Source organism: Drosophila montana, unplaced genomic scaffold (assembly GCF_035044405.1).
Source record: "Drosophila montana isolate Dmon_TW-CO22-7 unplaced genomic scaffold, ASM3504440v1 contig_3529_1, whole genome shotgun sequence".
Lineage (NCBI taxonomy): Eukaryota > Metazoa > Arthropoda > Insecta > Diptera > Drosophilidae > Drosophila > Drosophila montana.
Genome location: NW_026998408.1, coordinates 440,689 through 462,953, shown reverse-complemented (window position 1 = coordinate 462,953; position 22,265 = coordinate 440,689). Strand labels below are relative to the sequence as shown.

Genomic DNA, 22,265 nt, shown 5'->3' with positions numbered 1-22,265 from the left:
AATATATTTAATTTAAATTTACATACAAATATTATTGTTCTTTTATTCATTAGATTCTCCTTTAAATTGGGCATAGATAAGTATTTATTTATTTATAACGTGGCCTCATCAGCAATTAATTTTCATTCGGTTTTAAGTTCTGTTCGATTTATGCTTAACTTTCTTAGACTGCACAACTTACAAGAAGGGATTTAAACAGTTTCTCAGCTTTATCATAGCGAATTTGGATTTGCAATAAACTCTCGATATTTAGGCAACATTTATAAATACAATACTTTCGTTTTAGGGTTTTTGTATTTGCAGAGGAAATCTCATTGCATTAATATGTTTTGGTTAAATCAAACTATTTGCGACACCATTTATGCTTATAGTTATGAATTTAGTTTAACAGTTGGTTAAGTCGGGGGAAGTATGCAATTTAGGTTAGTTACAGGCACAAAAACAAGACAGGTAAAAACAAAATCAAAGGTAAATCAAATATTTATTTGTATTAATAATAATATTATTGGCTCATTTAGTGACAATTTACGAAAGCTTTTCTTTATCAATTAACTAAATATGTGTGTGTATTTCTTGCAAGAACAAAGCACAATTAATATTTGTTTTAAACAAGGCCAGAAAACAAAAAAGAACAAAAAATACTGTTTATAACTGAAGCAGAACAACAAACGTAAATAAAAACATAAACTTTTATGCAGTTTCTTTTAATGTATTTTGCATTAGTTTTGCGACTTGAAATTGTTCTCGAAATTTTCTTTAGCTTCTCTTACGCGCGTTTTTTATTTAAACTTATGTTTTTTTAAGTTGAACTTGAAACGGAATTGTATGAACGCGTAACATAAATAACAACAATAATTATATAACAATGACTAAAAATATTTATAGTTAACTATTAATTGTTTGCGTGTGTTTTAATATAGGCGTGGCAACTGTTGCTGTTGTAGTTGTTTTTGGATTCAATGAGCAGGTTAGATTTAAGTTTAGTCAGCGCCCCTTTTTTCGGGATCTGCCGCTGAATATAATTTGCATATTCAATTATTAATTTTTGCTGTATTTATTTTTGCGTGGATGTGTGTGTGTGTGTGTGTGTGTGTGTGTGCGATGCAGAGGCATGAGAGCGGCCTCTTAAAGCTTGGTTTGCTCAACCATATCGATGTTCACCTTGTAGAACACATAGGGATAGTATTCGGACTGGCCAAAGCCCAAGCCGGGTATGTCGACATTCTGCAAGAAACATCAAACATTAATTAATAAGTGTACAGAGAGTGGAATGGAGTAAATCTTACATCAGCACTGCTGACTTGTCCGCCAGCGGATGCGCCGTCCAAGTGGCCATACAGCTGATTGAGGACATCGCGCAGACGCTTCACGCTCTTCTTGTTGGGCTCAATCAATATGGCCTGGAAGTTGACCGGCAGGCCGTATCTGGATGGAGCATAAGATTAACTAAGACCACAGCTAGCATTGCTAATGGATGCGTTGCCTACCTCAGCACGGATTCCACAAAAACGCGCAGCGCTTTGACGTGTATCAAGGCGCAGAAGGCCTCGCTGAAGTTCACCTTCAGCCAGCGCACCAAGGGGCCCTGAAATACGTTAATTAACAGAGAATTATTTGATGTATAATTAAGTTTTTATTGCTACGCACAAACTGCTTCTTCTTGTCGGTCATCAGCTTGGTCATCTCGTTCTTGCCCGCGGCGAGCTCCTCCTCGTTGTAGACAAAGTCGCGCACTATGAACTTGCGCTCGCGTGCATGCAGCTTGAACTCTTCGGTGACCTTCTTGAAGAGCGTCACATTGAAGAGGCAATAGTCGGGATCCTCCTTGATCAGCTGCGACGAGCGCGGCACAATCATGTCCGTGATTTTCTCATAATTGGCTAACCAATCGTTGGCCATGGTTCTAAAAGAAAGTTTGGAACATGAGTGAGATAAGCATAAAGAAGCAAGGCTGCAAAACGGTGCCGCATCTAGATCCTGCCTGGCTTAGGGATCTGAGGTAATCCTTGGTTTTGCAGCCCTGTTAACATAATGGAAGGGTATCTCCCGCTCCACTTACTTTGGCACAATCACCAGCAGCGTGGTCAGGTACTCCGAGTCCAATATGAAGTGCTCCTTCTTGACCAAATCCGCCAGGTTGCGGGTCAGCAAGCTGCCACTGTGTGTGAGAGAGAGAATAATTAGAGATTGCCTGAATCATTAGCTAGGATTATGCTCGCTTACGTTTTCTTCTTCTCCAGGTTCTGTAGATTGCCCTTCAGATTGTTGTAGGCCTGCGACTTGGTCTTCAGATCGCCATCGATTTGGCCAATTTGCTTGGAAATGATGTCGGCAATGTTGCGCAACGATTGCTTAATCGGATACTTGGCCATGTCCCATTGGAAACGCGTTAAATACTGCGGTAGTTCGGCTAATTGTTTGATTTGAGAACGGAAAAGGGAATTAGTTGGCTTTGGCATTGATAAACTTGTCCGGAAAAAATTAAATTAAAAAAATATTTATCTATTTATTTTCTGTTTTTTCTTGTAATTAGTATAAAACAAACTGAGTTAGTTTCGAAATCATAAACAACAAAGTTAAGTACGTAATAAATATTGCTCAGACAAGATAAATATATAATATATATAGACAAACACTTATACAAGACACACACACATACACACACACTCACACTCACACACAAACACACACACATTCATTTCACACTTGACTTTTACACACATGATTTAACAAATACTACAACGTTCAGATAAAGATTAAAATATATAGACATATATAACAACGACATAAATAAGGCAATTAACAGTCAGGCAAATGTTAACAAAAACAATTAACTAAAATTAGTTAGTCAGCTAAGCAATTCAGTGCGTAGTAAAGCTATTAGTTAAGAGCTCGACAAAGGCTCTGTCAATTATTTGTCGAATTGTTTCTTTAGGTCTACTTCTTATAGGGATATTAATAGTGGGAAATCTATATCTAAGATGTTCGACATTTTACAACACTACGCAAAAAATACTTTTTTAACGATCGTTCCCATGGAAATTATACTATATACGAACCCGATACAAGAACCAGCCGAAGTCAGTAAATTATTATATTTATTAAATAGTTTCTTTAAATCAACTCTTTATAGGGATATTAATATTTTCAACACTAAAAAAAGCTTTTTAAACGTTCGTTCCCATGGAAATTATACTATATAGTAGTACGATATTGTTCAGAATTCTATTATTATTTAAGAGCCCGTCAAATTATTTGTCGAATCGTTTCTTTAGATCTACTTTTTATAGAAATATTAATAGTAGGAAATATAAATCTTAGAAGCTCAGAAATCTTTTACAACACTGCACAAGAAATGCGATCGTTCCCATGACAGTTATATGATTATGAAAGGTTAGTCAAAGTTACAAGATACGACAGCTAATAAGTCATAAGAAAGTACAGTTGCCTCGGCTTGCCAACACTGGAAAATCCAACTAACACTACTAATCCCAACTAGATTAATTAACACTGAATTGCTTTTGAATTGCTTGCAATAAGAAAACCAAATAAAAAATAAGCAACGAGAAAAACGGGAGAACAATGAAATAAACTACGCATACAAGAAGGCTACGAGTTGCTAATTAGACTCTAGGTTAGGGTATCTATAGAGTTCGAGGTACAGTAAAACAATTGTTATTATTATAGAATTAGAAGGAATAACGAGTACCTTTCGCAACACATTTCAAACGGCACAAAATATGTTAGCTGACTTTTTGTATGGCTTGTGTATAATTGGGTAATTCAATAAGCTTATACGTAGACACTTAAATGCAAATCAAAAGCGTAAATATAAATAAAAATAGGGATTTAATTAAAGTATATCTTAAATAAACAAATAAATCTGTGTGTGTAATATTTAGCTTAATGGAAATCGGCGTTAATCGTGGCTATTATATTTGCGCAGCAGAACAACATTTTTGGTGAGTGGCAGTACACTGAAAGAACAACATATTCGCTTTTACACTGTTACAAAATAATTTGGTGTATTTATATAGTTAAGGAAATCAGGTGACGAGAGCCACATAAAAGCGGCTCGTTAACTTAAAAGAAAATCGAACTGCAAAATAGTAAACAGAGAAAGAAAGACTTGGAACTGTATAACAGTTGTATAACAGTTGTATAACAGGTGTATAACACTTATGCCGTATAACAGTTAACCAATTCCGGGAGCTTTACGTGATGGTCAGAAAATAGCTGTAGATATACATAGGTGGGGCACGAAAAGTGAGAAAGGAAATAACAACAGGAAAATCGAAAGGAAAAGTCAACGGAAAAGCGTTATACAAAACGAAAGTGTAAGAAAAACAAACAGAGCAACGTCCAAGGGCCATACTCTATATATATATCATTATATATATAAACTTTTATTATATATATTTGTATATATATAGATGGGGGCCAGGCATGCTAACCTGGACTCAGCGGAAATTCGGGCGGCTCGGCATGATCCGTGTCTGGACTGGAACGACCCTGGCTACTACTGCCACAACAACTACTCACTGGAGACGATCTATGAGTTGGTGTTAAATTAAATCCATTGTTTATATTTAATTGAGACGGTGTAGAACGTTTGCTATAAATTTGATCGGCAAGAGAATTGAAGAAAGAGCGATAACTAGAGCGCGGTGTGGGCGATGTCTGATGCCAAAATGCAATTGGTTTGAATTGTGTCTGAAACTGTGATTGTTGTTGTGTTTGTGAGTGTGATTGTGCCTGTGTCTGTGGTTGTGTCTGTGTGCTGTGTAGTACAGTGTAGGTTGTGTGTTGTGTGGTGCATTTTGATGGGTGGAATGTGAGTCATGATTGATTTAAAAAAAGAAATACATTATTATTGCAATCTATTTGTGGAAATTTGCTTCTTAATGAAATCAAACATTTATGCATGAGTGGGAGACAGACAGAGAGAGAGAGAGAGAGAGAGAGAGAGAGAGAGAGAGCGCAGGCAAAGCGGGTGCATGTTTTTGTGTATTTTTTGTTTTTTACAGTGTATTCTGTGTCTGTGTATTTGTGTGTCTGTCTGGATGACTGCAGCTCTGTAGCACGCCCGAGAGTGTTGCGTTTAGAGCCCTGCATCGAGCCAAACGAAACGCGTTTCCGAAACTCGAACAAATGTTTCGGTCGAGCGGGGCAAGACTCGCGTTCGAGCTGTTCGAGTTGCAGACAAAAAAAATGTACTCGTTCGATTTGAACAACAGTTCTGTTCGATCGAACATGCTTCCAACTGTGTTCGATCGAACATGCTCCCAACTGTGTTCGAAATCGAATTTTATTCGAGCTCGAACTGTTCGAGTTGCAGAAAAAGAATGCACGAAACTTTTGTTTGATCGAACACGCTCCAAACTGTGTTCGATTGTGTTCGAGCGAGTGTTTATACATGTTTGCACGATTATATTCTTCCGTAGCTTAAACATGTTGCCGCTTCGAGCAAGTCGAACTTCGTTTAAGGAATATCTTTAGGTTCGATGACTTGTATGTTCGAACACAACTTAGTTCGATACAAGTTCGAGTCTTTCGGTTTTCGTTTGAATCGATTCAGTATTCGAGTACGCATTAACCGATGCAGGGCTCTAGTTTTGGATGATTGCGTGGATTTTGGGCATTTAGCATAGTTTTCTGTATAGATTTTTTTTTGGCTGGTGCTTTTTTTGGCAACTGTTCTACAGAATAGATAGAAATGCGTTTCAAAAAGATACCTGGACTTCTTAGAGTTACGCTTTGGCTTATTGAACCACCAGTCGAACGTTTCGGATAACGAGGAGGCGCTATTCGGACTCTTTGGATCGTCCAGTTCGACATCCTCGTCCGTGTCGCAACTGGACTTGGCTGTGGGCGATTGCAGCGGCGAGATCGACGAGCAAGCGCCCAGTTGCAACTGTTGCAGGTGTTGCTTGGGGGATTGTTGTTGTTGTTGTTGCTGTTGTTGCTGCTGTTGTTGTTGGCTGAGATGGGCGCTGCTGCTACGAAAGCTCAGCTTGTTATTGTTTATGCTGCAAGTATTGTTATTCAGCTTTTTGCTGTTAGAGCGCGACATGCTGCTTTGCACCGAGCTGCTGCTGGCAGTTGGCGCCGACGTTGAGAAATAAGCCGAAGAGGAGCAGGAGCTCGCCTTGCCATCTGTTGCACCTGCTGTTGCACCTGCTGTTGCACCTGTTGCTGCTGCTGCACCTGGGCTGCTCATGCTGCCGGTGGCAATTGCAGTTACCGTATTTATCGCACAGCGCGTCGCATTCAGCATGGAGGAAGCGGTCTGTGTGTAACATTCATCGGCCACCAAGGTGCTCGCCGTGCAGCTGCTGCTCAGGGCGAAGCATTCATCGCAGGCACAACCGGACGGTATCACAAAGTCAAAGTCATGCTCGGATTCGTCCTGCGTGCTCGATAAATTGTTCAAGCTGCCGCCCAGCTGGCAGGCGGTGCAGGCGGAGGCGGCGGCGGAGGAGGCGTGGCTGGCAGAGGCTTGCGCTTGGGCGTGGGCGTGGGCGTGGGCATGCGGCATGTTGTGGATAATATTGGTAGTAGTTGAAGCAGTTGCAGTTGCAGTTGCAGTTGCAGTTGCTGTTGACTTTGCTGTGAGATTGTTGTTGGATTTACCCTTGAGATCCGTGGGCAGCTGATGCAGATGGTGGGCATGGTAGTGGAGCGGATTGTTCTGGTGGTGCGTGTGCTGGTGTTTGCGCTGATGCCGCAGGCTCAAATGCTTCAAACGCTGATGATGACGACACGGCATGCTCTCGTCGGGCGGGCCAGGACCTGGGACCGCAATTTCGGGTTGCAAAATTTGGAGTTGGAGGTTGGAGTTCAGGTTGAGTTCAGGTTGTTTTACACCGATTAAAATAAACGCAGTTGCATACTTTCTTTTCTTACAGCACAAAGTTTGCTTTCAGTTTTTTTCGGGGTGCTTAAAAACTATAGCATACATTTTGGGGCTATGCCAGAAATGCTTCAATGGGCCTCTAGTTATATATATGTAGTTATATTGAGATCAAAAAAAAAATATACTTTTTCGATATTCGATTCGATTTGATATTTGAACCAAAGCGAAGAAAGTAAACAAAATTAAAAAATATATATAATAAGAAAAACAAATTAAGAGATGAACTGAAATTCCAAAAATTAAAATAAATTTGATATATATATATATAGAACTATATATATGTGTGTATATTCAAACTCATGTGTCGGAGGGGGGGAGAGGGGGGCCGGAAATTGTAATTTGTAAACCAATATATAATAAAAATATAGATGTACATAATTTCATGAACAACAGTGGAAGGAATGTGTTGTGTGTGGCAAGAGAAAATTCACATATTTTTTTGTCCAATTATTTTCTCTTCAATTTCAACTTTTTGTGGGGCAATTCGAATATCATACAAAAAAATTAAATCAAATTTTGTACAGTGTAAAAGCGTTATATATATCATCATTTTTTTCTTCTCACAACTACGGCTAAAAAAAGCATGTGAAGCACACACAAACACACACAGACACACACACAGATATACACAAACACAGTGAAATGAGTGCTAAACAAATATTAGTAACAAAATGCACAGTTAATATTATTATATAATTATCATAGGAGGTGAGAGCGAGAGAGCGAGAGAGAGAGAGAGAAAACAATGCGATGCGATGTTTTACTGTTAGCAAAAGTAAAGCTCGAACAACAACACAGCACACACACGCACGCACACACACACACACACACACACACACACAAACAGACACACACACAGAAAACAGTTTTTGAATTTATTTATATTTTTTTTAAGACGCACGCACTTAACTTAAGTAAATCATAGCAAAAGAATAAGAAGTTTAACCGAAAAAAATGTTGAAAAAGAAAAACTGAAAAGGGAAAAGAACACACGCGCTTTTCTTTCTTCAATGTCTTTTCTTTTACATAAAGAACAACTGATCATATTCAAATATATATATATTTATGCACTTATGATATACTTCTTTTTTTTTAATATTTTTGATTACTTTATGAAAAGTTGAAGAATTTGTCTGCTTTTTGCGCAAGTTACACTTTTTCTTTTTTTTTTGAATGATTTAAAAACTAACGAAATTTTGGTGAATTGAACAAGAAACGAGAAAAAAACAAATATATTGAAAGATAATAAATCAAAATTTACAATATTTAAGTAATTCATGTAAAATATACAAAGTGTTTCTTGTTTTGGGTAGGCAGAGCCAAAAAAAAGGGCGCTTAGTAGTATATCATTTGCGGCTACAAGTTGTGTGCGTGTGTGTGTGTGTGTCAGTGTGTGTGTGTGTGTGTGCGTCTATGTCTTGTTAACTATATAGCATGTATATGTGTGTGTGTGTGTGGGGTAGGGTATTCGGGTGTGTAGGGTATAGAATAGTTATTAGAGAAATGTACAACAAACGCAACACAAAATAAACAACGCAAATTCTCTTGACTTTTCCTGTTTTGTTTTTTAGTTCTAAACTTTAGTTCCATTGTTGTTACTAATTTATATAAAACATTCAACAACTTTATTTTTATTTTTATTTCTGTTTTTTTTTCGATTTTTTTCTTTGGTCGTGACAGATGATTTGTGCGCATGAGTTTCAATATAAATGAATAAAAGATATAAACAAAATGAAAAGAATATAAAAATAAGAAAACGAAAACGAAAACTCATAAAAAGAATTTAAGAAACTTAAAAAAAGAGTACAACAAAATTTAAGAAAAGGATAATTCTAATTGTTCAGCTGAAAATCGATTAGTTTTTAAATCAATTTTAAATGCTGAAAACGAATCGTTTGTAAAAAACGTTTTTTGAGGCTTGAGGTTAGTCAAATTGTTGTCAGACATATAAACATTCCATATATTTTGAAGAAATTGAAGATATTTTTTAAGTATCTCTTGAATTTGGCAAAGGACGAAAAAAAGGGGTCGCCGGAACCTTGGGACTGTATTTATAAATATGTATGTAGATTTATGTGTAATAATTCTTAATATAGTCGGGCTTTTTTTGTTAGTAATTTGTAGAAAACAATAGAGTAGACAATATACGACTAAACTTGTGTGTTTTGTTTTTCTTTTCTTTAGAGCATTCCGTATAATATTAAATGTATGCTACGATCAGCTAAGAAAAGTTCTTAGTGACATAACTAAATAAAAAATATATATTTATGGTTTCGCTTGCTAAACTAAAACTAGTCTAAGCTAGGCTAGAACTCGATCGAACATTTATCATAATAGGGCTAGTCGTCAAGGGACTTACTGTTGTTGGCCAGCAGGTTCTCGTGCAGCTTGTCGCGCTGATCCTCCAGCACCTCGCCCAGGTACATGGCCACCTTGCGCGTGATTTGCTCCACATACGTGTCCAGTTTGCCCAGATCGTCGGACAGGCCGACCAGCTGATCCAAGGTGCCCACCTATAAATGAAGAGTTAATATGTTTAAGTATATGCGGCTTGGTTAATTCGATGCTGGAGCTCACCTTCAGATCGGGTATATGGAACTTGTAGTTGCTGCACAGATTATGCTGCTTGCTGGTGAGGTTGTTCATCGTGTCGAACGTCTGTTGGCACGTCTTGTCGCCCGGCGCCGAAATAATCCAATATTCGGACATCATTTTAGGATAGTTGCTAAAAGGAAAAGCGAAATGTTAGTATAATTAATTATATAAATTGTTGTCCTGATTGATTGAATGGCATCAATCTTTTCTTTGTGCTGGAAAAAGCACATAGGAAAAGCTTGCAATAATTCCAAATATTGTTGGAGAACTTCTATGTGATTTTTACATTACAAATTGGAAATGGAAATTGGAAATGTTAGTATAATTAATTATATAAATTGTTGTCCTGATTGATTGAATGGTATCAATCTTTTCTTTGTGCTGTAAAAAGCACTTAGGAGAAGTTTGCAATAATTCCAACCTGATGGGAATTTTTTTTGTAGAACTGTTGAATTTTAATTTGTGTATTTTTCACATGATTTTCCTGGCCGGAAATTCGTCGACAAAGTCTGCCATTTGCCTTAGAATTGAGTGCACAAACGTGCCATAAATAATTTCCATTATGTAATTTGAGCCAATATCGATTCACAGTTTATATATATATATTGTGTGTGTACATATTAAAATGGCCTTTTCAAAGCCAAACAAACACATTGAAAACACGCATAAAAATTTAATTATTGAACTCCAAATTGTGGGGTTAGCCTAGCATTTAGATGCGATCGAACGTCAATATGCATTTTCATTTCATTGGCCCTGGGAAACAACAATACACACGAATGTGTGTGTGTGTGTGTGTGACTGCATGTGCTTGTGTGTGTATTTTTTTTGGGGGGCGCCTGCTAGACAACAAAGCGCAGACAATTGGCGCCAGGCAGACTTCGGGTCCTGTGCGTTGCCGCGAAGACACGGCGTATACGCAATATGCGCGCATTAAGTACAGTGAAAGCTCCATAAAAAGCATAATCATTGCCAACTGACGTTTTAACAAGAATGTTTCAAATAAAGCAGCTAAATTAGTTATCTTTTTGGCTTATAGTTTTCTTTGATATAACAAAATATGGATAAATCAGTTAAAAATTTCAATATCAGGCTCAATTTTTGATTTATAAGAAATAGAAAAATTTTGTATAATATAGAAATCAGCTTAATTGACAAAACTTTTGGTCGGACATTTACTTTTTGCACTGTTTCCACTATTAATCAGACTTTGACTTTATTATTTGTGCCCAAAACTTTACTAACTAAAAACTTTGCTAATCGAAAAAAAAAAAAGGAAATGTACTCAAATTTTCATAATAAATCATAATAAATAATCACATCAAATAATCAACTTTTTTTGATAAATAAAAACACATTGTATTATATGTCTCCTTAATTTAGAAGAAATCTGTTCGTTTTAGAGAGCTTTCACTGTATTATGTTTGTATTATATTATGGAAAATTCTCTGTTCCCTCTAAGGAGCTTTCACTGTATTATGTTTGTATTATATTATGAAAAACTCTATTCCCTCTAAGGACTTTTCACTGTATTATGTTTGTATTATATTATAAAAAACTCTGTTCGCTCTGCGGAGCTTTCACTGTATTATGTTTGTATTATATTATAAAAAACTCTGTTCGCTCTGCGGAGCTTTCACTGTATTATGTTTGTATTATATTATAAAAAATTCTCTGTTCGCTCTAAGGACTTTTCACAGTATTATGTTGCTTCAACTTATTCAACAGCTTCTCAATTTGTATGAGTCGCAGCCTTTTGGGACATTTCTTGCCTTGTAATTTTTTTTTTTTTAACCAGATTCCCGATAAACAAAACTTGGCACTACGACGACGACCGACCAAGGCAGACACTGTGGCTCACATGGCCCAGAACAGAAGAGAAGAGAAACCCGTGCGCACTCGTCGAAGGCTCGAAGCGAAATGAACACACAAATTAAGCTATGATGTTGGCGCCGCGGTAGCTGGCTGCCATATGGTTGCGACCGAAATTTGTTGGTGCCACAAAGGCGCAGCCACGAAAAAGGAATCGATGATGACGAGGCAGCGTCACGCAAGCCGCCTGCCAGCCTGTTCAATTTGGTAAGTGTCGACCCGACCGCTTTTGTTGCCCGCTCTAAGGTCAGTTGCGTATGAGTAATCATCTGGAGATACAAATCTAGCTTGGGTCAATTTCGTTTTAGTAGTAGTCACTATTATTACATAACTTCATGATGGCCTTCAAAGAGCACAAAAAAATAAAATATTAAGAAATGTTCATATGTAAATAGAGCTAGCAGATACTCTGTGGTGTCTAAATTGCCACAACATTGGTGTCTGCTCGCAGAACATTTGTATGCATATCACAACTTGTGTGCTTTTTTAGAATCATGAAAATCGCATAGAAAGGCGATAATAACCAGAGGAAAATGCGAGAGAGAGAGAGAGAGAGAGAGGGGGAGACTCACAGTTATGTGTGAAGCTATCACTTAAGATAACGAAAATCGCATAGAAGGGCGATAATAACACAAGTGAAAATGCGAGAGAGCAAGAAAGACAGACAGAGCGAGAGAGAGAGAGAGAGACCCAACTATAAAAAGAGACTCACAGCTATAATAGTTAGCATTCAAGTGTGTGTGTGTGTGTCACTTAAGATAACGAAAATCGCATAGAAGGGCGCTCCGCATTTACAGGGCACTTTCAATGACATATCAATCATATATGTGATAGGAAAAGCCATATAGATAGACGGTCGGGCAGACACCGGCAAAAACAGCTACAGGGTATACAAAATAAACAAAATGACAACAGCATTGGGCGCTGACCATCCCCAATAATGACCCCGCCATAACTATCCTGGCTTATCATCAGCCCCCACCAACAAAGACAACAACAACAACAAGGACAACATTCAAGGCAGTGCATTGTCCTCAACCAGGAAACAAATGTTAGCCTGGCAACCGCCGCAAGGGCAACAACAAACCGTATCTATTTTTAGCACCAAACTCGAAATTGCTTTTGTACAAATCACTAGCCAGTGGCGGCAACAAACCCCCCTCCCCCGTCCCCCACGCCTTACTGGGGGGCAGTTATGCTTGCATGCACAGAACATATGTACACACTTGTATGTTTGCATGTTTATGTATTTTATTCTATGTTAACCGCGAAGCAGGCGTGACGCATCCAGCTTATCATTCACACGGACAAATTACACAAAGCAAAAGTTTTCAGTTTCTTTTCATACTCGCAATTATCTAATTAACTGTTGTACTAACTAATTATAAATAAAATTGTCTTAAAAACGCCACTTTGTGAAAAACAACTGCATAAATTGGCAACACAGTTTGCCAGATAAGCTTCAACTGTAAACAGACGACGTAAATGATGTTGATATAAAAGAGAAGCGAAGAGCGCGGAGGAGCAACAAGAAGCGAGCATGTCGCCAGTCAGACTGGCCAACGGCTGGCACAAATGTGTGTGGTGGAAGAAAGAATGGGTTGAGGTGGAGGTGGGGAAGTTTGGTGTCAAAGGGGTCGAGGTGGAGAGCAGGGGAAGTTTGGCTTCAAAGGACGCCACACAGGAAATTGCACCGTTAGCTGATGACGAAAACAAAAATAGCGACTTGAATAACTGTGATGATGCGCACATACACACACACACACACATGGTTATGTACATAGTAACTGCCGGCGGGGGCAGCGGGCGGGTGGCCAAATTAATTAATATTAATGTGTGCTGTCAGGAAAAGGCATTTGCCTTCTCATTTGTTGCCTGTCGCTAAGCCTTTAAAGTATGTGAACCAAGCAGCTGTTTTTTTTTTAATTCTTGTTTTGTTGACCAGCTGCTAACATTCGTGTTTTATTAACTGGGCAAATATGTACGAATGCATGAATATGTTTGACTTTTTGTTTCACGTTTACTTTTGGTCAAACGCAGTCAAGGTCCTCACGGCACGCAATATTACTATTTGATGAAGTCCTTGTGCCGGCAGTCAAATAAATATATGTGTAACTGCTGGCTAACAGCAGGTAGCCGTTAAGGGAAATACGGAAGAATTCATCAATTTAATTAATATAAACATGCTAAATGATTTTCAAATTTTCATGGTTGGATATTTTGTTTACGCAGACAGAGAGAGAGAGAGAGCGGCATTCAGCCCAAGAGAGAGTATTGGGGAGAGAGACCGAGAACGATACGCATTGAGACAATTTACCACAGCTCGCCACAAACACACACACACACTGCCGTGGTGAGTTAGCCGCACTGTCAGCTGTTCGTGACAGTCACATGACAGCTTTTCGATCGATATTTTCTTTTCCCACAGAGTTTGAAGCATAAAAACAAAACAACTAAACATTTGCCAACATATTTTCCAACACACAACACACACAAATGCCCGCTATTCGATTTTAGTTGCTGCCACTAGCCACACGAGCTGCCAGCTTGGCGTTGCGCCCCAAAAAAGTCGATGCCAAATGAACGAGGCAACAGTTTTTCAGGGTCATTAGATTTGCACATAGTCAGAATCATTTTGCCTTTTTATCAGAGCAAATGTGGCTTTAAACACTTGCAGAATGGTTAGACTCCCATTACACTGTACAGTTGAACATTTGATAACAGGTCAGCAGACCTGTTGTATTTTTTTTCACATGCGCGCAATTTGCTGCGTGTCGTTTTCCGCACAGAAACTGGCTTTGTTAATGCAATCACTTACATTTAAACGGCACTGATACACGTCAACTCGTATATGGAGAAAACACTGCTTTAACTTTGTGCGTTGAAATTGTTTTTTAAAAAATATATGAAGCAACGCAACCGCACCACCCACAATGCACGTACGAACGGAGCACAAGTCTCTGATAGAAACTCAACACGAAAATGACAATTCACAATTTCGCATAAGATTCACGTGATAAATTGCGATGACGATAATATATCGATTTAAGCACCGCTTCGGCCTGGGGTACACACTCCAAATCAAAAACAGCTGTTCAGCGTACAGTCGTGTGTACACACTGCTCGGTCTCTATGTAGGCGCCTACGCTACGTGCCTAATTATTAAAGTTTAGTTTAGTTAATTCTATTATTTGGACCAATTAAGGTGGCACTAGCGTACCAAAATTTGAAAGTGAGTGTAAATATTTTTCGTTTAGTGCACACTGCTAAAGACAAATTTGACTATCTCTGTTATGAAGTTCTAACAGGATTTGTGATAACTACTTAGAAATTAAAGCGTTCGTGTGGGCGTTTGTTATTAAACAGTAGGATGTAAGTAAAATGAAATAAATTACAATACGACAATATGTTGTTACCAAATTTATACAAGTTTCTGCTTACTCTGATTGGCACTTTCTGACATTACGCATCTATTTCATTCGTTTCATAATACAATTGCATATGCTTCAAGTACACATAACAAAAGGTTCTGTCGGACACGTGCGCTAACATTATGTATAAGTGAGGGGGGCTCTACAACCTTTAGCCTGGTATGATTTTGCAAAAAAAGAAAAGAACAACAAAATACAGGCGATGACTCAAACCGTCTTTCAGCGAAACAATTAGCCAAGCGAATGTGTATTGTGTACACAAAACGGACGCAAAACAATTCCTATTTCCAGTGAGCACTTTCCAATTAGTCTGTTTACTCAACATCTCCTCCAGTGGCTATAAATAAACCGAGACAATGGTATGCGTCTCTTCCTCATTGCATAAACAGCGCGCATTGCATTTCCATAACATTGAACCCTAACACCAATACTCAGCTGAGAATGGGAATGGGAATGGGAATTGTAATGGAAATGGAAATGGAAACAATAAAGCTCAAGTGCATAGAAACTTTGGATATGGCTTTGTCCACTTACCCGGCAGCCGCCGTCGTCATTAATGGACGCTTATCAATCGTTCGATCACCGCGACGGATCTTATCTCATCTCACAGAGCCGCCGCAGTCCGTAGTCCAGTTGAAGAGCTTTACGTGGTATCTGTATATCAGAGCGATAAATAGTTATTAGCAAATACCCTGTATGTACTTAAAATGGGTAAATTTGTTTTTGGCATATATATGTAACTGGCAGAAGGAAGGATAAAAATCTATTATTACTCGATCTAGTCTCGCGTATGTCCTGCGAATATTACGTCAAACTATCGATAACCGATCATTTATCGATGTATACTCTAAACTTTCTTATCGCTTTTCATATAGTAACCCCACTGGAGCACCCTTGTTAAGCAAAGCATTTGACATTGGCTTACACACCCCCCCCCCCACACGTTTCGCTCTTTGCAATTGCTTGCTGCGCTGTTGGCGTCACTGTCGACGTCGACGTCGGCGTAAACGTCTGCCGATCAGAAGCGCTGCCTCTGCTGCTGCTCGCGCGGCGCTGTTCAGTCTGCAAAGTTATTCGCTCGAGTGTGCTACGCGCTGCGCAGGCAATCAAAATTCGAAACGAAATCTAAATAAAACGTTAAAAGTGAAAACAGATATATAACAAAAAAAAAACCACAAATTTTTCTGATTTTTTGTGGCAGGTGCTAACAGTAACGGTAAACATGACACTGTTCGCTTGTGGGACAAACAGACAGACGACAGACCGCGCTCGTTATCAGTTACAAAATATTGACCGTTAGACGGTGACCTACATACCCAGACCCAAACTCACCTATGGGCTTGACCCAGCCCCAAAAAAAAGAAGAAGAGATAAAAGAAGAGCGGCAATAAATTAGTTGTTTGTGTTAGTCGAAATATTGTGCTAATAACAATTTAGCATGTTTTAAATAATTAAAATATATATATATATTATTTAACGAAATTTAATTAGAGTTGGATTTAAAATAAATCAGGTTTTTACTGTATAAATTGTGTTGTCTATAGACATGATATATTAGGTAAAAATTTAGTTGAGTGACCATCTATAAAACGCTCAGTTAATTTGAAGGGTATATAAACTTAGTAATAATATATATTTTATAGTTTCTAAAAGAACAAACAAACACCTTTTTTTATAGAATTAAGTACAGTCATATACTCGAAAGAGTATTTCATATTCGACATTCCAATAACGCCTCCGTCTTGATTTACAGAGCGTGTCTTTTGTTATGCAAAAAAAAAAAAAACAAAGAATATTTGAAATGATAATTTCACAAATTTTATGTCTATATAAAATTGAATTTCTTGAACTCCTGACCTTGGCACTAAGAACAGAAAGAGCATAACTAATCTTCTTTTTTTTAAATGATTTTTAAAACAAAAGCGTTTGTATTATTTTACACTTGAGCGCTTTTTCTATCTAGATCTTGCAATTAATATGAACTCAAAATTAAAAAAAAAATGAATACCTAAACTTGGGTTGGGTCTGCTGCGACTTGGTTTAGTTGTTTCTGTTGTTGCTGCTTCTGCTGTGTGTGTTCTCTTTTAAGTAAGGTTCGACTGCGTGGAGAAAGTTTCTCCAACTGATTTTAGTGCTTCTGATTGTTGTTGCTTTTGCCGCCGCTGCTGCTGCTGCTGGTTTTTAGGTATAATGTTCGTTCGCATTCGTACGCCGCTGGCGTCAGTGCTGCCAACTGTTAGCCGAATCCCTTAGTTAAAAGTAGCTAAAAATAGCTGAATTAGCTTTCAGCGCACGACAATTGGCAATAAATTCGTTTTGAAATTTCAATTGTTTCCGGCTGCTGAACTCTGAAAATAGCTAAATTCAGCCATAAATTAGCTGATTTGGCAACACTGGCTGGCGTGTCTGAAAAGCTCGCGCCGCGCCGCAGCGAAATCGGAATCACTTTGCTCCATGGTCGCAGCGACGCGACTGCGCTGCCGCTGCCGGTACCTCAGTCACTGGCGACATGCGTGCGTGCGACGTCGCTGCGCTGCGCTGCGCAAAGTTTGCGCTCTTGCGGCACACGGTCAGAGCAGCTCGAGCGTGCAACAGGTGGCGATTAAATGCGGCTATTGATTTTGGTGTTTACCCATTTGTGCGTCGCCCAGATATTACAAGTAATATGCATAACTAAAAGGCGATTTATTTTCTGATTGCGCAGAATATCAAGAGGTGAAAGTTGTGACGACACAAGTGGCACGCGGACGTGTGCGTGTACCGTTTGTTTTAAGCCCATGTACCAATGTATACATATGTATGTATATACATTTATTCCAACATGTCACTAAATGTTATTAAATATTTGCAGCGCTCAGGTATAACAGGACTCTCTTGAAGCCAACGACCAATTAGAATATTCACTAAGTCATGTCACGAAATTGGCCCGAAAATGTTGGAATACGCGCCATTGAAGTGCTCTTCCCCTCGCAATATGTGGACCAAACGGAATTGGAACAGTTCGATGGCGCCTCTGCGGGCAAATATACAATCGGCCTGGGCCAATCAAAAATGGGCTTCTGCTCGGATCGCGAGGACGTCAACTCGCTGTGCCTGACGGTTGTCGCCCGTCTACTGGAACGTCATCATATCAAGCACACGGAAATCGGCCGACTCGAGGTGGGCACCGAAACGATAGTCGATAAATCGAAATCGGTAAAATCGGTGCTAATGCAATTATTTGCGGCGAGTGGCAACACTGACATCGAGGGCATCGATACCACAAATGCCTGCTACGGCGGCACGGCAGCGCTCTTCAATGCCATCAATTGGATCGAATCGTCCAGCTGGGATGGACGTTACGCGCTCGCCGTCTGCGCCGATATTGCCGTCTATGCCAAGGGTGCGGCACGTCCGACTGGCGGCGCCGGCGCCATTGCCATGCTCGTGGGACCACATGCGCCGCTCCAGTTCGAACGTGGCCTGCGCGCCACGCACATGGAGCACGCCTATGACTTCTACAAGCCCGACCTAAGCTCCGAGTATCCGACGGTCGATGGCAAACTGTCCATACAGTGCTACCTCTCGGCCCTAGACACCTGCTATCGCCGCTATCGCCAGAAGTTCGAGAAGCAGCAGCCGCAACAGTCGCAGCTCGGTCTGCAGAACTTCGATGCCATTATTTTTCATACGCCGTTCTGCAAACTTGTCCAGAAATCTGTGGGACGGCTGTGCTTCAATGATTTTCTGCTGTGCAGCGAGCAGGAGCGCGCCGTCAAATTTGCCGGCCTAGAGCGCTTCAATGCAGCCACGCTGGAGGGCAGCTATTTCGATCGGGATGTGGAGAAGGCCTTCCTCACGCAATCCGCCGAGCTGTTCGCCAACAAGACGAAGAAATCGCTGCTGCTGGCCAATCAGGTGGGCAACATGTACACGCCCAGCGTCTACTCGGGCCTCGTCTCGCTGCTGATCAGCGAGCCGGCCAGCCAGCTGGTGGGCAAACGCATCGGTGTCTTCTCCTATGGCTCCGGTCTGGCCGCCTCCATGTATTCCATCAAAGTCACACAGGATGCGTCCGTTTTTGAGAAGTTTGTGTCCACGCTGGACTATGTGCTGCCTCTGCTGAATGCACGCGAAAAAGTCGCGCCCGAACAGTTCTCGGCGCTGATGGAGGTGCGCGAAAAGAACAATCATGCGGCGCCCTATACGCCGACGGGCAGCATCGGTGCCCTCTTCCCGGGCACCTACTACCTGAAGGATGTGGATGCACTGCACAGGCGCAGCTACGAGCGCACGCCCAGCAACATCAGCAACGGGGTGCATTAGCCAAGGGCAGGAGCTCACCCAGCCAGCATTAACTAAGCTACTTAACTTGACAATAATCTAGCTGCTAAACTAATCTGTTGTAAAGCTAAAGCTGGACTTCTTTTTTAATCTTAGCTACGTTGGTGGATTTGGTTGTCTGTATGCAATATTAATTTTATGGCCTGGCTTATTATCATTTTCATAAAGTCCGCTTTTATTTATATCATGCCTGAACGAACGCAAACGGAATCGAGTGTAAAAAAAATCCTAATATTTTTAAAAAACTCTGAATCTATGCCTATATAACTGTACAATAAAATACATTTAAAATCGTATTTATACAAAAATATGCATAGCCAAAGCATATAAACACGTTTGTAAAGTGCAAATAAACAAGAAATTCAATACAATTATTCGTTCCTTTTTCTTTCACACAGTTTCAGTTTACAATGTGGAATGGACTTAAATGAAATTCGATTAAAATACGTTGAAATGGGCTCTCATCTTCAGCTTAGCGCCGTAAACTTGTAGAAGTTGATACCTAAAATGTAACATAAACAACATTAAAAACATATATAAATACAGCATAAATTAAAGGGAAATACCGTTGGGAATGACGCGTGTATTAAAATGACTCTCGGATCGAAAGACGCCCAAGTTGCTATTTGGCTCAAACAAATCCTGAAAGCAAACAGAATATAAGTAAAAAAAATTATAGGGTATTAAATGTGCCAAGCAACTGACCTGCACGCCGTAGCCGTACTCATTGTTCAGCGACAGCTATAGAAAGTTGATAAATAATATAGAGATAATAACAGCGAGAAATTTATATATAATTACATCTTTAAGCGTAAATGATATGGCATATGGCGCGCCGTCCACACGACGGCTGACAAAAGCCACGGCGTAAGAGTATTCGGCATCGGCTGTCGGTGCTATGGGACGACGCCAGACCTGTACACACGATTAGATAATTAATAGACGATAACTAAGCAAAACTTAATAGTTACCTCGATATTATTTTTCATGAGCAAGCGTCGGCCCTGTATGCCCAGCGGATCCTGATTGACAGCAATCACAGCCCTGAATTAGAAGATTAAACAGATAGATTTTATATTTAAACGAATTTGACTAACCGATTCTGTAAGATGTCCTTGATTTCGGGTCGCACCTTGGCCAAATCATTGGACATGATCAAGGGTGCCGCCAGCACAGCCCAAATGGCCATTTGCAATTTGCTTTGATCATAGCTTAAACCATAATTGCCAAGCAGCAGCATATCCGGATCGTTCCAATGTCCCGGTCCGCCATGTGGCTGTATGCTGTCCTGATTTTTGCCAAAGTAATCAATTATCTGCATGAGCGACTCCAATGAATCGTCAATATCATCCCAGTTGCGCCACAGATTGCAGTGCTTCTTCAAGGATTCATATTCGGGCATTTGGCCAACCTCCGACTGATACGCAGGCCTGCACACAAAAGCAGTTAATAATGGAATTACATATATTTATATGGAAGGTGCCCCTCACCAGCTGCAGGAGTAGACCATGGGCCTGCCTGTCCCGTTGAGAAGCCGTCCAAATTCTGGATAACCCGCTGCCATGTCGCTTATGTTCGCATAGCAGCCATCCAATTTGACATAGTCCACATCCCAATTGGCAAATGTTTGCGCGTCGAGTGCCATGTGATTGATGACGCCCGGATAGCCGGCACACGTATTTGTGCCAAAGTCCTGATACAAACCAAACTTGAGTCCTCGTTCGTGTATCTGTGTGGGGCGGAGAAAGAAAGACTAAGAGACTTTTTCAGGCTGGATTCGTTTACTTACATGATCGGCCAGCACGTTTAGGCCATTGGGAAAACGTTTGCGATCCGGCACAAGTTTCTTTGTCCTGTTATCGCGATCCTTCTCCAGCCAACAATCATCAATGATGACATACTCGTAGCCAACATCAGCATAGCCCTCAGAGACAATCAAATCCGCGTGACGCCGGAACAGCTGCTCACTATAACGAAAAAGCCGGATGATATAATAATAATACCTGATAGTTATATATAGTTATATACCTAATGCATTCATAGGGATAAGTTTTGCAGTCGGTTATGCAGCGAAAGCGCTGCCAGGACATCCAACCCATGGGTGGTCTGTAACAAGGGATTCAGTTAGCACGAGAAATTTCAAGTTGACTTTTTAATGCCCTTACTTAAGTGCCAGGCCATTGTCCAGCGCTGAACCCCGTTGGAGCAACTGCAGCAATAACAGCAGAAATGCGGCCACAACGTTTAACATGCTGTACATACTTCCCCGAGCTGTGTGCAGGGAATGCGTCCTGTCCAGGGCACGTTAACGGTTTTATAGTTGGGCGTAGAGTGTCTTGTGGCACTGACAAGCTGAAGATAAATTTTTAACCTGCTTGTTTACCTTGCGCAAACAGCAAGTGGCAATTGTTAACTGTAATTGAAGAGTACACAAATTGACTGTTCACAGCAGTCGAGCACAGCAGGGAGACAGCCTGTTGGTTGGGAGGCTTCTTATCAGCGCTAGTTGTTGGCGCAAGTTCAGGCGCTCAAGCGTTGCAGGTTATCGCGATGCCTAGTTTAGCCTACATACACTAAACAACAAGAGTCCGTCGCTTTCTATTTCATCATTGCGGGAAGATTGCTAAAAATAAAACATGCACGTATCAGTTGACGTGCATCTATCTATTAATTATTCATTCATTTTAAAATAAATTTGCAATAACTTTTATTTTTGCGAAGCACTTATTTTTGTAGCACAATTTAGTCGCTTCAGTCACACACACACACACATACATAGATAAATAACTGTATGATGCATTATGGCGACTGACTCCCATTGGAAAGTAATGGAACTCAAGTGCTCGTAATTAAAAACAAAAAAAAACAGTTATTAAAGTCTTGACCCAAATGGCATTTTATCAACCACTTCTAGATAAAAACATATCTTATGCGTATTGACAAATCGAAAAATGCAAACATAATTAAACACGTACATTGCAAATTTTCTAGTTTTTCCAATACGCAGCTTTTCAATTAACTTTTATAGGCGGATATTTGCGCGGGCGGTTTAACTTGCGATTGGATTTGTTATTGTTAATTCATGTAGAACACGCGCTAAAAAATACCAAAAGCCTACTATGCGTTTT

General features: G+C 39.9%; 4 protein-coding genes and 1 long non-coding RNA gene across 10 annotated transcripts; 2 read left to right on the top strand and 3 right to left on the bottom strand.

Annotated features, from left to right (window-relative positions):
• Window positions 1-234: 234 nt before the first annotated feature.
• Vha44 (V-type proton ATPase subunit Vha44) lies at window positions 235-14,362 on the bottom strand. The gene is made up of 9 exons (XM_064692156.1): window positions 14,202-14,362; window positions 9,494-9,641; window positions 9,276-9,429; window positions 2,224-2,410; window positions 2,060-2,158; window positions 1,648-1,903; window positions 1,488-1,585; window positions 1,287-1,425; window positions 235-1,224 (listed from the first exon to the last, which is right to left on the bottom strand). Exons 2-9 carry the CDS (start codon window positions 9,626-9,628, stop codon window positions 1,126-1,128), a joined length of 1,167 nt encoding a protein of 388 aa, XP_064548226.1. The 5' UTR covers window positions 9,629-9,641; window positions 14,202-14,362; the 3' UTR covers window positions 235-1,125.
• Window positions 2,563-4,568, top strand: LOC135435224 (uncharacterized). Its single transcript, XR_010437353.1, has 4 exons — window positions 2,563-2,580; window positions 3,903-3,962; window positions 4,038-4,337; window positions 4,434-4,568. It is a non-coding gene; the product is annotated as an uncharacterized LOC135435224 (long non-coding RNA).
• Window positions 3,341-7,007, bottom strand: LOC135435208 (V-type proton ATPase subunit C-like). 3 transcript variants are annotated; one of them, XM_064692147.1, is made up of 3 exons: window positions 5,736-7,007; window positions 4,455-4,615; window positions 3,341-3,977 (listed from the first exon to the last, which is right to left on the bottom strand). In XM_064692147.1, exons 1-3 carry the CDS (start codon window positions 6,767-6,769, stop codon window positions 3,904-3,906), a joined length of 1,269 nt encoding a protein of 422 aa, XP_064548217.1. In that variant the 5' UTR covers window positions 6,770-7,007; the 3' UTR covers window positions 3,341-3,903. The 3 variants fall into 3 exon arrangements, with proteins under 3 accessions (XP_064548217.1, XP_064548218.1, XP_064548216.1); XM_064692148.1 differs by having other exon boundaries at window positions 4,455-4,552; window positions 5,736-7,006; XM_064692146.1 differs by having other exon boundaries at window positions 4,455-4,780; window positions 5,736-7,002.
• A 96-nt stretch (window positions 14,363-14,458) lies between the features above and the next one.
• Hmgs (hydroxymethylglutaryl-CoA synthase) lies at window positions 14,459-19,508 on the top strand. 4 transcript variants are annotated; one of them, XM_064692151.1, is made up of 3 exons: window positions 14,493-14,615; window positions 14,683-14,755; window positions 17,666-19,508. In XM_064692151.1, the coding sequence occupies exon 3, from the start codon at window positions 17,725-17,727 to the stop codon at window positions 19,117-19,119; it is 1,395 nt and encodes a 464-aa protein (XP_064548221.1). In that variant the 5' UTR covers window positions 14,493-14,615; window positions 14,683-14,755; window positions 17,666-17,724; the 3' UTR covers window positions 19,120-19,508. The 4 variants fall into 4 exon arrangements, with proteins under 4 accessions (XP_064548220.1, XP_064548219.1, XP_064548221.1 ...); XM_064692150.1 differs by lacking the exon at window positions 14,683-14,755 and having other exon boundaries at window positions 14,459-14,615; XM_064692149.1 differs by having other exon boundaries at window positions 14,483-14,755.
• On the bottom strand, window positions 19,504-22,257 carry LOC135435221 (alpha-N-acetylgalactosaminidase). Its single transcript, XM_064692167.1, has 11 exons — window positions 22,113-22,257; window positions 21,303-21,760; window positions 21,166-21,243; window positions 20,927-21,104; window positions 20,628-20,866; window positions 20,235-20,567; window positions 20,109-20,181; window positions 19,939-20,052; window positions 19,843-19,878; window positions 19,704-19,779; window positions 19,504-19,639 (listed from the first exon to the last, which is right to left on the bottom strand). Exons 2-11 carry the CDS (start codon window positions 21,395-21,397, stop codon window positions 19,605-19,607), a joined length of 1,257 nt encoding a protein of 418 aa, XP_064548237.1. The 5' UTR covers window positions 21,398-21,760; window positions 22,113-22,257; the 3' UTR covers window positions 19,504-19,604.
• Window positions 22,258-22,265: the final 8 nt, after the last annotated feature.

Bases quoted from the DNA above. Each gene is read 5' to 3' on its own strand.
- Hmgs (XM_064692150.1), top strand. From the start codon at position 17,725: ATGTCACGAAATTGGCCCGAAAATGTTGGAATACGCGCCATTGAAGTG.
- LOC135435208 (XM_064692146.1), bottom strand. From the start codon at position 6,769: ATGCCGTGTCGTCATCATCAGCGTTTGAAGCATTTGAGCCTGCGGCAT. The intron at 4,781-5,735 runs GTATCTTTTTGA...TGTACTACACAG, and splicing joins CGTAACTCTAAGAAGTCCAG to CACACAGACACAACCACAGA. The intron at 3,978-4,454 runs GTTAGCATGCCT...TTGTTCTTTCAG, and splicing joins CGAATTTCCGCTGAGTCCAG to TGTACTGCCACTCACCAAAA.
- LOC135435221 (XM_064692167.1), bottom strand. From the start codon at position 21,397: ATGTACAGCATGTTAAACGTTGTGGCCGCATTTCTGCTGTTATTGCTG. The intron at 21,244-21,302 runs GTAAGGGCATTA...CCCTTGTTACAG, and splicing joins GACAATGGCCTGGCACTTAA to ACCACCCATGGGTTGGATGT. The intron at 19,640-19,703 runs GTATTTCCCTTT...GTTACATTTTAG, and splicing joins TACACGCGTCATTCCCAACG to GTATCAACTTCTACAAGTTT.
- Vha44 (XM_064692156.1), bottom strand. From the start codon at position 9,628: ATGATGTCCGAATATTGGATTATTTCGGCGCCGGGCGACAAGACGTGC. The intron at 9,430-9,493 runs GTGAGCTCCAGC...CTTCATTTATAG, and splicing joins TCCATATACCCGATCTGAAG to GTGGGCACCTTGGATCAGCT. The intron at 1,586-1,647 runs GTGCGTAGCAAT...AACGTATTTCAG, and splicing joins CCGACAAGAAGAAGCAGTTT to GGCCCCTTGGTGCGCTGGCT.